This window comes from Coenobita brevimanus, chromosome 103, assembly GCF_032717465.1.
Source record: "Coenobita brevimanus isolate Jiangsu-jjx chromosome 103, ASM3271746v2, whole genome shotgun sequence".
NCBI lineage: Eukaryota > Metazoa > Arthropoda > Malacostraca > Decapoda > Coenobitidae > Coenobita > Coenobita brevimanus.
The window spans coordinates 36,992,473-37,006,611 of record NC_137056.1 but is presented as its reverse complement, the minus strand read 5'-3'; the positions used below and the strand labels follow the sequence as shown (position 1 = coordinate 37,006,611).

The 14,139-nt window shown below is 42.6% G+C and overlaps 1 protein-coding gene across 2 annotated transcripts in view; it reads left to right on the top strand.

Moving 5' to 3' along the window:
- The first annotated feature begins 12,610 nt into the window (after window positions 1-12,610).
- Hex-A (Hexokinase A) overlaps window positions 12,611-14,139 on the top strand; it is a 69,954-nt gene continuing 68,425 nt past the window's right edge. For both annotated transcript variants that reach the window (XM_080284917.1, XM_080284916.1), the window contains exon 1: window positions 12,611-12,810. In XM_080284917.1, coding sequence (XP_080141043.1) covers window positions 12,628-12,810 — 183 coding nt within the window. In that variant the 5' untranslated portion in view covers window positions 12,611-12,627. The remainder of the gene's footprint in view (window positions 12,811-14,139) is intronic.

The following is a 14,139-nucleotide window of genomic DNA, read 5'->3' as shown; positions in this document are numbered from 1 at the left end:
GTGCGTGCGTGCGTGTGTGTGTGTGTGTGTGTGTGTGTGTGTGTGTGTGTGTGATCCGCTATCCCACAAACTGAAGGCCCTGCTTTCAGTGAAGGTTACAGTGTGTGACAGTGTTTGGTCTGTTCCTGGTTATGATGTGGTGGTGGCGTCTGGGAAAGGGGGTGAGGGAGAAAAGGGAGAGGCGTGAGGCAGAGAGACAGAGAGAGAAAAAAAAAAAAACGCACAGTGGCGAGACGGGGAAGGAGGGACAGGGTGGAGCTCAGGGTGGCGTGGATAGGGAAGGAGGGACAGGGTGGAGTTCAGGGTGACGGAACAGGGAAGGAGGGACAGGGTGGAGTTCAGGGTGATGGAACAGGTAAGGAGGGACAGGGTGGAGTTCAGGGTGGCGGGACAGGCAAGGAGGGACAGGGTGGAGTTCAGGGCGGCGTGTATAGCGGTGCCACTCACCCATTTCCTGGAACAAGTCAGGCAGGCTGATTCTGTCATCTTGATTCTACCCTACCCTGTACTGTCCCCCAAGGCCAGTATTCTCACCTTAGCAGACTGAACATGGACGCATATGAAAGAACATGGACGCACATGAAAGGACATACTACCACCACGTACATCAAGTGTTAACCATGGCTTAGGTTTCGAATAAAAGACACGGTGTGGGCTCAGTACGCAAAACGAATACTCTACCACAGCGTCACGGTAGCCCTGCATCAACACTGAGTCATAAACAGATTCAGGAAAGTATTAATGGGTGATGTGCAAATTAAATTACTGAGGAAAAGGAGCAAGAAAAACCACCGATCCTCTACTCAGTCCTAAAGAATCCTAGTCCATTTTTTTTCCTCACTATACCGCCTCGTGTTGCTTGCGTCAACACACTTCCAAATTCGTGTAACCGCCCACGTATATATTTTCCCTCTACTTTTCTCCACGTTTTCTTCTCTTTTTCCAACCATTGCCTCATCCAGCATCCACTCACTCGATTCAGCTACCCTCATCCTTGTCTATCATCCGTGTGTGGGTGTGGCCCGTATAGGAGAGAGAGAGAGAGAGAGAGAGAGAGAGAGAGAGAGAGAGAGAGAGAGAGAGGAGCAGTGTATAAGAGAAAGTAAAAGTGACAGGGAGAGAAATGGAAAGTGAGGGACGGGCAGAAGAATAGGTAATAGGGGAGAGAGACGGGAGAGGGAAAGTGAGGACAGCGAGAAGTGAAAGGAACAGTGCGGAGAGGAGAGAGAGTGGGAGGAGCGGAGGGGAGGAGGGCAGGGAAGGCAGTGACCTTCATAAGGGTCGCCGTTCCCCGTTTAGCCTTCATTACTCTGACCCCTCTTTAGCTCACCCCTTCATTACGCGAGGCCGTCCCTAAGCAGAATAATGCTCTCAGGCCGTACCAGGAATGTAATATGAAGGACGTCACCTGAATGATGGGGATAAGTTTTTTTTCCTACTGATGATGATAATCTGGTTCGTCCTGCTGGTGGGCGCTTGCTACTGAAAAAGTTAAAATTTACTTTCCTGTTTCTATCTTTTTTTTTCTACTGGTTGACACACCTTGATGGAGAAAATATTTTCCCCATTACTTTTTTAATTTGCTAACGAATCTTAATGAAGAGGATAATGTTTTCCCTATTACTATTTTTTCTCCTTTGTGAGTGATGTATCTCAAAGAAGGTGGCCATTTTTCTCCTTTTTTACCATCAGTTGACACACCTTACTAAAGGGGACAAAAATTTTTTTCCTAGTTTGTTTCTTTTTTTTTTCTTTTTCTACTGGGTGACGCATCGTACGGAAGGGAAGAAACCACTTCCTCTAGAAACATGGCATTTTTTTTTTTTTTTTTACTTGGCGCTCTCACTCTCCAATCTTTCCTACTTCCGCCGGAATCACCTGTTTCCTCCCCTTAATATTTTCCTTCTTCCCTTCCTCTCTCACCGCCGTTCCACTTTCTCCTTCTCCCTCCTGCTCTCTCCTCCCTCCTCTGGCTCCCTCCTGCTCCCACTTTCTCCTTCTCTCTTCCTCTCTCACCAGTTCCTCTCGCGCAGCGCCACTCCCATCTTCGTTCTTCCTCTCTTTTCTTCTCTCTTCCTCCCCCCTCCCCTTCTGCCATATCGATATTCATGACCTCCCTTCCCTTCTCTCCCTTCATGTCCTTTTTCATATCTCTTTCTTCTTTTTCCTTTCCCCTCTCCTCCTTCACATATTCCTTTTTTATCAGTATTTCTTCCTTCTTTTTCCTTTTCCATCCTCCTCCAGTCTTTCTTTTTCTTCACTGATATCTCACTCTTCTCTCTCTCTCTTCTCCTGCTCTCTTTTCGCTCGTCAGCCATATTCTTCCTCAGCCTCCTTCCTCTCTCGTCACTAATATCCATCTTCATTCCCCTTCAAAATTTTCTTCTCTCTTCTTTCACGCCCATTTTCATTCTTATTCCTCTTCTCTCCTCTCATTTCCCTTCCTTTTCCTTTTCTTTCCTCTCCTCCGTTTTTTTTTTTTTCTTCTTCATTTACAGCTATCCCTTTTACTTCTCTTTCCTCTACTATAATAAAGTTTCCTCTCTGCATACGAGTATGGGAGGGGAGGAGGAGGATGTGGGATTTTGCTTGCTCAGAAATCTTTCCCCTCCTCTCCTCAATGGATAAAACATAAACTATACTCTGTGCACTTAAACGTGGCCTAAAATTACCGTCTCTCCATCTCGAATGCTGAGCTCTGAGGTAAACACTAGAGTATGGCGCTGGTCACGAAAAAGTCTAATGGAATGGATCTAGAAACTATTTTTTAATTCTCCCACTTAGCTGCAGCTAGAGATTAACACTAGAATATGATGCTAGTCACAAAGAAGTGCTACGGAAGGATGTAGTGTTTACATCTTGTCTTATTCTGTTCTACCCTTGTCTTATTTTGCCACAATGCTGTAACTATTTAACGATACTGTGGTTCTAGCGACAAGGAAGTGTTATGGAGAGTATACTGAGCTGTGATACTGTCCTTCTTAAACTGATCAAAATCATCTGGCGACAAAAAAAAATGTAACTAACCCCTTCGGAGTTATTACAAATTTCAAAACCTATTCCTGCTAGCACCAGACGATTTATTCAGTTCAGGAGCTTTTCAAATTGGAGGGATTAGATGTAACTTTCATTAACCCTTTCAATACGAGGCCTACCCTGCGTTAAATAATTATAATAATAATAATAATAATGATAATAGCCTGGAAGAAGCAAAATAAGAAAAACATTGGCAGGAAAAAGCAAAAATGAGAAAAAAGAAAAAAAAAAGATGTTACCAGAATGAAAGGGTTACAAATACAGTACGGCTGATGGTAATATAGGCGGCAACATCTAGGGTTGTATACTCGTGGACTTGGAGGCTCCCTAGCTCCTTTTCTTTGGCGATTTATCTAGCTTTCACAACTTTATATTCTCTTGTATGTCACTTGTCTTTATAATGTGAAAATAGAATGCATTAACACCACATACGAAGATAATAAATGTATCTGATGATGAAGTTAATTGAAAAGGGAAAGGTGCTAGACAGCCTCCTAAGCCCACAGGAATACGTGTGTGTGTGTGTGTGTGTGTGTGTGTGTGTGTGTGTGTGTGAAAAAGAGAGAGAGAGAGAGAGAGAGAGAGAGAGACCAGCCACATTTTCCTCCTATGACTGAAGCTTTTGTATATTTGTTTTATCTACGCCCACCAGAACACGTGACAGGAAAAACAACCTGATCTTCATAGAGTGTATCTCAACTTTTTATTTGTTCTTATCTTTTTACTTTCCTAGTGTATTCATTTTTTGTTTTTTCATTTATTTTCCCTGTGACGTCAGCGCATGTGCTTCCCGGATCTTTTGCGTGTATGTGTGTGTGTGTGTGTGTGTGTGTGTGTGTGTGTGTGTGTGTGTGTGTGTGTGTGTGTGTGTGTGTGTGTGTGTGTGGTGGAAGAACGGGTTAATCCCTCCGGTAGATTGTCTTTATCATTAAATTTTTAGATGCGGGAACATCTCTAGGAATGAGCCTGTCCGTCTCTCCCTCACTGACGCTTTTCAAAAACGGTGTTTCCTGTAGACTTCAGCGACTTTAGGGAATCACACTACACCATGCTCACCATTTCACACTTGTCCACACCATACCACACCACACTAAACACAATAATCGAAGGTCCCTGAAGCTCCTGCATCTAGTACAGTACTTTTGTACTTGTAGCTCTTAACAATTTCATCCAAGTTTATAATGACCTCATTTTGAAGGGTAAATGTCTGTTGTATCTCACCCTTCTAATTTAAAAAATCAGCTAGATAAAACAAGCAAGATGCAAGAATAAGTAAAAATCAAGTACTGTTGTTTGCAGATGATACCGTGTTGTTGAGTGAAGACGAAGGGGAGCTGCAAGGCTTGGTGGATGAGTTTGAGAGAGTGTGTAAGAAACGGAATCTAAAGGTGAATGTAGGGAAGAGTAAAGTGATGGTCTTTGAGAGAGGTGAAGTCAGTGAATGTACAGCGAGGTTGGATGGTGAGGAATTGGAAAATGTGAGTACGTTTAAGTACTTGGGTAGTGTGATGAGTAAGGATGGAGGTTTGGAGGGTGAAGTGCTTGAAAGGGTACAGCAGGGAAGAAAGGTTGCTGGTTCTTTGAAAGCAGTGATAAGGAACAGGGAAGTGAGCATGGAAGTGAAAAAGTTACTACATGACAGTATTGTGATACCAACTCTAACGTATGGAAGTGAAGCTTGGATGTTGTTGGAAGGACACAAGTCAAGAGTGAGAGCAGTGGAAATGAGTTATTTAAGAGGAGCCTGTGGAGTCACATGGAGAGACAGGCTGGCGAATGAGGATATAAAGGAGCGTTGTGGTGTTGATGTGGATGTGATAGGAAGCGTTATGAGGAACACACTGAGGTGGTTTGGCCATGTGGAGAGGATGGAGGGTGAAAGACTGACGAAGAGAGTGTATGTGAGTGAGGTGGAGGGGGAAAGAGGGAGGGGAGGCCGAGGATGAGATGGAGAGATGGGGTGGAGAGGTATATGAGAGAGGGGGTGTGAGTTGGGAGCAGGGGAGTGAAATGGCGGGGGACAGGGCGACTTGGAGGCAATTTGTTTGTGGCCACCCCAAACGGGATTGAGGCGTCTGGCAATAGATAGATAGATAGATAGAAGTTTGGAGGCTGAAAGGGTTAAGCATTTCATTATATTTAGTTTATATATATATATATATATATATATATATATATATATATATATATATATATATATATATATATATATATATATATATAATGTTTTTACTAACTCTAGATAACTTTACTCACAACTCAAATAGACTGTCTAGACCGGGATGTTACTTAAGAGACACTTTCAAACTGGAGAGGTTAAACAGGTCCTTCATTAACCCTTTCAAGTGAGGGGTTCTCCTAAGCATAATAAATCGTCTTATAATATTATCATCAATAATTAAATAAAAACTTTCTCTTTAGACCGAATAATTAACAATAAAACAACGAAACTCTTACGATACCAGTGTTTACTACAACTATCTTCTGTGTAGTCATCTGTGCCTTGTAACTATCCTATCTCGCTCCTAACCTAACCTAAATCAAGACTATCTAACATCACCGTTTACCATTAATACCTTCTGTTTCAGCTTCTGTATCCTGTATCAGTCCCACCCTCCCCTTAACTCCCAGTCACTGTACCCTTCGTCTCTGTCACCTGGTTAAAATCATCTGAAGTCGGTCTGAATAATCCACGTTCATACCAGCCAAAGGGTTAACCGGGATCATATATATTAAACCCTACAGTTCCAAGGATATCTCAGCTGTAATAAAAGCGTCTGGTGTTGCCTCAAATAACATACGTCATTGCCGTCATACAAGTGAAAGGGGGTGCTAGGGTTTCTGTTAAAAATTTTCCTTTTATGTTTCTTCTTGGAAAATGCTTGGGGCTGTGCGGGGATGGTGATCTCTCTCTCTCTCTCTTGTTCTGTTACAACCTTCTCAGGTTCTTTTCAACTTTGCTTTTTGAGAGAGAGAGAGAGAGAGAATCACCACCCTTGCACGGCCCCAAGCATGTCTATGAAATACTTGTATATCAGGAAAACTTTGACGGAGAGAGAGAGAGAGAGAGAGAGAGAGAGAGAGAGAGAGAGAGAGAGAGAGAGAAAGAGAAAGTATGCACAGGCTCAACGCTGAGTCAGATCTGTAGTCACTGGAGCATCAGCCGTATTCATAAACTTTCCTGGGCCAAGATGCGTTTTTTTTTTTTTCTTTTACCTTAACACATACAGCCACCAGACACCTCACTCGCACCCTAGAGCCAATAACAACGTGACAAGGACGGCACAGCATAATTATTTCTGACGATACTACACTTACTGAGACTTGCTTGGGGAAACTGGTTAAGATTCTTTATAAATGCCATCACAGGAGACTTCGAAACACTTCTTTATTAAGCCAGCCGTGTTGCTTGTTATACTGTACCTTTAAAACTGTCTTACATGTTATTTATATCGTTACACTTTAAAATTATATTGCACGTTATTTATATGGTTACACCTTAATATTATCTTGCAAGTTATTTATATCGTTACACCTTAATAATTATCTTGCACGTTATTTATATCGTTACACCTTAATAATTATCTTGCATGTTATTTATATCGTTACACCTTAATAATTATCTTGCACGTCGTTTATATCGCTACACCTTAAAATTATCTTGCACGTTATGTATATCGTTACTCCTTAAAATTATCTTGCACGTTATTTATATCGTTACACCTTAATAATTATCATGCACGTCATTTATATCGTTATTCCTTAAAATTATATTGCACGTTATATCTTTTTCAAATCGACAATGTTGCACAGTAAAGAACATGACCACCTTCAATTAGGGAACGCGTTTTATTTATTTTTATATATTTATGTATTTATTTTTGCTCTCTTCAGACGACCTACTTAAGTTTCGGCAGACCTCCTGTAAGATGTAAGTAAAAGCTATACATAATCTCTCCAGTCTGAAAGGTTTCTCTCGGGCTCAAAAAAAGACTGAAATGGAGATAACAGGATGAAAAAGTAAAATACGGGTTAAGGCGTAATAGGATTAAGGCGTAATAGCTAAATATATGTCACTAAGGAAGGCCTGTTGCGAAATCTACTACGGCAACTAAAATACGAGCCTCTGAAGGTGGATGTATCATTGTCCCCTTCGCAGTATAGTACGTGCACCAAGACATGCACCTCAACTCGTCACGTGCATGCACGCACGCGCACACACACACACACACACACACACACACACACACACACACACTTCATACATTTACAAGCATGCACACACACGTGAACTCACACATGCATACACTTTATCTCTTCAATACTGCAACCACAAGCACATACTGCTACACACTACCACATGTACACACTACGACATGTACACACCACTACGAACACATACTACCACGTGCACATGTAGAGGATGTGGTGGTCAAGGGTTTGTCTGCAATCTGAGAGGAAGCTGAGTCGACTGCAGGCCGGGACTAATTTTCGTTATAACCGACTTTGCTGAGCTTTCACAAGACCCATCGACATAAGGCAAAAGCACTCACTAATAACATCACCCCAGTTCCGAATAAATCAGTCCTAACATGCATTCAGTATGGACGGATGGTATTGGTGTTCAAGTAGTGACATGTGAAGTTGTGTCAAAATGGACTGCTGGGCCTCAGGGGAACGGACGGACAGTTAAATCTGTTCCCAGAGTCGGAAGAGAGAGAGAGAGAGTGACCAGTGTAATATAGGCTAACTTTACACACACAACTGTAAAGAGAGAGAGAGAGAGCAGTGTAGTATAGGCTAACTTTACACACACAACGGTAGAGAGAGAGAGAGAGAGAGAGAGACCAGTATAGTATAGGCTAACTTTACACACAACTATAAAGAAACTATTAATACAGACATTCTCTCTCTCTCTCTCTCTCTCTCTCTCTCTCTCAGAAAGGGCGATTAGAGTCTCCAGAGTAAGAAAGGCACCATCTTTCTAACGAAACTTTCACTGCGAAGATATTTTGTTTTTTGGCACTTTATTCAAATTACAAGAAATTTTTTGACCTCGTTTGATATAGCCTCCAATGACTCCATCCAACTCCATCCAAGCGAGATGTCACTGAAATAAAATCGTATGGTGGTAGCAAAAATTATATAGAATTTATATCCTTGGGCTGATAGTATCTTTAAGTTAGGTAAGCAAACTATATGTAGATTCCAGACAACAATTATGCGACGGATTGCTTAAGTTTAAAACGCAAAATAAGTGGCTGAAGTTGAGACGCTAGTTAGACCCCAAAGCTCATGAAAAGTCCTACATGCAGGCAGACACGTACTGTATTTGTTTTTAGGAACCACATATACACAGAAATATATGCAGTCGTACAGCCATGCACATGACACACTGAAACATGCAGCCATTAACCCACTTATGGTCAACGCTAGATGATTCCATCCACCTGGGAGTAAGCCATAGCAGCCTGAGTATTAATATTAACAATTTTGTTCATCTGAGACAGTCGCAGAAGCCTGAGTGTGAATTCTGATGCGATTAGCCTTTTCATGGCTGAGACTTTACTTTTCTATTCCAACTGAAGCCACACGATTTTATTAAAGTTGAAGTGATAGAAGCCTCTGTTAAAGAACGTCGATCAGATATTTATTTCAACACTGCAGGCATCAGGCAGGTAGTTTTGTTTTCCCAGATCGAGCACGCATATGAGTGTAGGATGATAGTGCTTGTGTCGTCTGAATTACAGATTACAGACGTATATCCAGCACATTATTTCCTGTTTCCAGTAAATTTCTCATGCTCGTCATTCCAATATTCATGGTGCTTTCCTTTCACTTTCCTGCCAAACGTGATGGAAGCGGGAGAGCATTTTGTATTTTCCATCCTTCTCTTATAAGCGTAACTTAGATCTTTAATGGACCACAACTGATAACCCCGCTATACATCAACTAGCCACTAGTTATCTGTACTTTCTATTGACTCCTAAAGGAGTATACGTATCGATATATAAAAACAACTTACGCTCATCCTGGATCATAAGTAAAAGTATAAACAATATCATATCCTGGTTACACAGCAAAATATGTGGGCTCTGAGAACGTGACAGATATCTGGTACTCCAAACGTTCGTGTTACTGCGGCGTCATTTCCGTCGTGTGTGTGTGTGTGTGTGTGTGTGTGTGTGTAAGCCAATCTATCTATCTATCTATTGCCAGACACCATAATCCCGCAAAGGGTGACCATTTGACACTGAGTTAGTTGTTTTACAGGGAGGGGCACCAACCCTCCACCAACCCACTTGTTGACACGTAGGGAGCACGTATGGTTTGGTTATATGGTTACCACCCAGCGTTGTAAATGGTTTCTTGGCTTACAGGAAACCATTTGGCTTGTCACTCACTGTAAAGCCACCTGTAAAGGAAAGAAAAGGAATAGGAAGTGACAGGAAAGATAGAAATAGGAAGAGAGGAGGGCACGCACAGAAAAAGAATGATAAAAGCTAAGGAAGTAGGCAGCACTACATCAAGTGAGTGGATGATGGTCGCCACCACCTACCACAATAACACGAGTTAATGTGACAGTGAGTTTGCATATCTGTGAAGCCTATATAACCAAACATTGGAATGGATCATTGGGTACATACATGTAAATAAATAAAAGGATAATTACGACAATGATGCCTACCCCCTTGATAACAAAGAGGTATTAGGCATTTTATTCTTGTTAGTCAGGCGATTTAATTCAGCTTAAGAGTGGTCTGTTATCCAAGGGTTATAATGTGTCCAGTCACCACCTGAGGACGTGAGAAATCATTTACTTTACCCCTGCTATCGCCACAATTTTATTCAGTCGAGTGATAGGTGGTGGCGACCATCATCCACTCACTTGATGTAATGCTACCTACTTCTTCCTTAGCCTGTATCATTCTTTTTCTGTGCCTGCCCTCCTCTCTTCCTATTTCTCCCATCTTTCCTGTCACTTCTTATTGCTTTTCTTTCCTTTACAGGTGGCTTTACATTAAGTGACAAGCCAAATGATTTCCTGTAAGCCAAGAAACCATTTACAACGCTGGGTGGTAACCATATAACCAAACAATACGTGCTCCCTACGTCTCAGCAAAGTGGGTTGGTGGAGGGTTAGTGCCCCTCTCCGTAAAACAAATAACTCAAAGTTAAATGGCCATCCCTTACGGGATTATGGCGTCTAGCAATAGATAGATAGATAGTGGTCTCTCGTCGTCCAAATTTTTACTACGATTGTCTTCCTGAAATGGCTTTAGGTGTTGCCAGATCATTTCCTTTTCTTCTTTCATGCGTCCGATTCTGGGCGTAGGCTTAATAGTCCGTTCCCTGCGGCCCAGCAGTCCCCCTATGTGCCAGAATCCTTACACGTCATCGTTTACGCAAAAACACCCACCGTCCATACTGTATAATTGCTAGGACTGTTTCACACAAGACTGGTGTTGTCAGGATTTTTTTTAATGACGTCATAACATAAGTAAACTCTGTATTAACGGAATTCAAGTCCTTAAACTTCCTTGCCCCAGTCGAGAATCGAACTCGCGTCCACTCGAACAGTAGACCGTCTCTCTAATCACTATGCCACCACCTCCTCCGGTTTAAGACAACTCCCCCTCTAGTGAAGTTAATGAAAGTTGTATCTGATTACTCCACTTAAAAACCTATCTTAAGGTGGATTAAGTCGTTTGCACCTGGCAGGAAAAGACGTCACTTTATCTGTGGGGTGAATGATAATGGCAGAAGTGAGCTAAAATGGCGATTACATGCAAGTCAAGTCTATTCTTACCAAGACAGACAGACATGAAAGTTTATTGACAAAAGTTACATGGCTGCACACATGTACACTGAGCTCATAAACCTCTAGACGAGTTTATTTAACGCAGTCAAGACTTCTAGTACTGATTAGCCTACTAAGATTATTTAACCTCTCACGTTCGAAAAGGTTCTCCTAAATTGGAAATACTCGTCACGAGGCAACTTGAAAATATGAATGACGTCCACTACGAAAACTTTACACACACACACACACACACACACACACACACACTGGAGAACCATATGAATATATATATATATATATATATATATATATATATATATATATATATATATATATATATATATATATACAGCCAGTTGGTATTACCCCTTCCATCCGATGACGTTTTTTGTTTTATCTAATCCATCACCAGACAAATTTATTCGGCCTGTATGGGATCAGTGAAGGCTACATCCAACCTCTCCAGTTCGAAAAATCTCTCAAGCTGAATATAAACATCTGGTACTAGGGGAAAAAAAAAAATAAAAAAAGGCGTACTGAAGGTTAACCGGAAAAAAGCTTGTAGACTGTGAAGAAACCTGAATTCTGAAGTCACCTTCGTCCTTTCCTGGCCAACCACCACATCCATTCTTCTGTGATTCCTGTTGTTAGGATGATCTATTGGCTCCTTCAATCCCATTACGTATTTCTGATTTGATTCAACTTAGGATAGACTATTTAAACTGGCGAGATTAGATATAACCTTCACTTACTCCTTCCCAATGTATCTCTCCACGTGATGACTGAAATCGTGTGATGTTGCAAGAACAAGAGTTAATTCCCACAAGGCCAGGAAAACTCTAGTACTGCATTCTTGAGAACATCAAATTCAGCTAAGAGTAAGTCACTGGACCCTCAGTGTTAATACCGGTACCGTTAACCCTCTCATGGTCAAGACAGCTCATGGTCAGGTATTCCAACTAATGTCCGATGACAGTTCAGCCACTGGAGCCTGAGTGTCAACATTACTCTTATTATTGTGTTTTTACTGAACTGTTACTACTTGTGTTGTAGCTGAACATTAACCCTAAGTCAATGTCCAACACCTGCTTTATTATTTATCACCTGTATGGTTAAGATTCGTAATTTCCCGCCTTCGTGCAATTTTGTCAATGAACAGCCGTCAGATTCTTTGGAGATTTCGGATATATACATGGGTAAATGTATTTTGGATTGGATAAATTACACTGAGTGAGTGAGGTGTATTTTGGTGTTCTTAAATGTCCAAAACAGAATGAAATGTAGAAAGTCACGTGTGCTGAAACGAACGGAAGGTGAGGCTGAGAGGCAGAGTATTGATTTGTCGGAGTGGCGGCAACACCCTATGCTCTGTGAACGATGATTGGCCGGCGCCCCAAACACACCTCCAGTCGTCCCCCACGTGAGCCAATCACAGCGCACTGCACATTCTCTCAGTTCTTTCCCGGTTCAGTTTTTGCTTTCCGGTCTTCATTTGTTCTTTATTTACTACCGTTGTTTCTTACTTATTAAAAATATAATCATTTTTAATTTTACTTTGATATGGATGAAATGTTAAAATAGGGTGAGTAGGCTAGGAGGGCGTAGGGTGGGTTCGTGACGTCAGGGAAGGTGACCGCGCGGCAGCAGACGGCACTTGTGCGCGTGGTGGGTTGGTGCAGCAGTGGCTCCCTCCCCTTACCTCCCTCCCATCCTCTCCCTCCCTCCATCTACCAGACTTGCCTCAGACCAGCCCCCAGTCGATAAAACCCCACCAAGACCGGCCCAGTATGGAGATAGTCGCTGCCGCGGACAGTGACGAGAGAGGTCTTTCTCTACTAAAGGTAGTGAACGTGTTACAGCGAGTGGTTGTATTCGTGCACTCCTTTACCCTCGAGAAGCTTCACAAACTCGGTCCCTCTACCTCCTCTGCTGAAATGCCGACTATGCGTGAGGAAGATATCGCTGCGAAGGTAAGCACTTCCCTCGCCCGGACATTCGCGCTCCCACACCATGCAGACGTGCTTGCCTCTCCACTAACTGCTGGCTTTCTTATTTTGGCACACGGCGGATATAAATTTTGCTTAATGACAAATATTTTGTTTACTGCTTATCTACATCGGGTGCTTAGTCATTAACTTTTGGTAGCTGCACAGTTTCTTCTGGCTGGCGTTGTCCTTGGCATGCTTTTCCATACCTTCGTGGGATAATTTCAGACTTTACGCCGGACACAACACGACCCAAACATTCCCAGGGTACTCCTGTGGCCACGTAACTTAGGAATTCCCCACTGGCAGCTTCACTGGCACTTGGTAATCACAGCAGCACTCACATCCCTTTACCATTTATCTCTCTCCTCTACCTGAGCTCGCCTACACCACTCTACCATCTACAGTACACATACTCTCTACATACTTGCTCTTCACGCTCATATTTTTATTCAATGCCACCTACTGCCTTCACTACATCCCTTCTCACACCGTCTTCACTGCAACTGCACACTGCATTCATCCATCTTTCCTTATACGGTCTTCATTACAGCTACATACAGCCTCCATTACAACCCTCCTCACAGTACCTTCATTATAATTACACACCTTCACTGCAGCCATCGCCAGTCTCATTAACGCCTCCACATTTATTCAGACACACACACACACACACACACACACACACACACACACACACACACACACACACACACACAGCCAATTACATATCCAGAAACATGCACATACCAACCTGCCACGCTAACACCCACACCACATCACAAAACTCACACATACACAGACCTCTCACGTTCTGTAAACATATCCAGCCTCCATACACACCAATACACAACACCACTCCCATTCACACACGCACACCATTCCCTCCCATTTAGTCACGTACGCATTCTACTCACACAAACATACGTACCAGTACAGTACATTCGCGCACGCGCACATACGCACAAAGTACACATGTACACGCGCACGCGCACACACAAGTATACACACACATCACTCCCACCCACATACACACGTGCACACCGCCCACACAGCTGTGCACATCCACTTACATCACCAATCACATAGGCTACACACATGCACATCAACACACAATGCAAATACACACATACACATGCGTGCGCGCACTTCTCTCTCTCTCTCTCTCACACACACACACACACACACACACACACACACACACGCAGGCACGCACGCACGCACGCCACTCACACGCAATAGCACACACACAAACACACGCACACCACTCCCACTCAACAGCACACACACCCACTCAAGTCGCTAGCTGTGGAC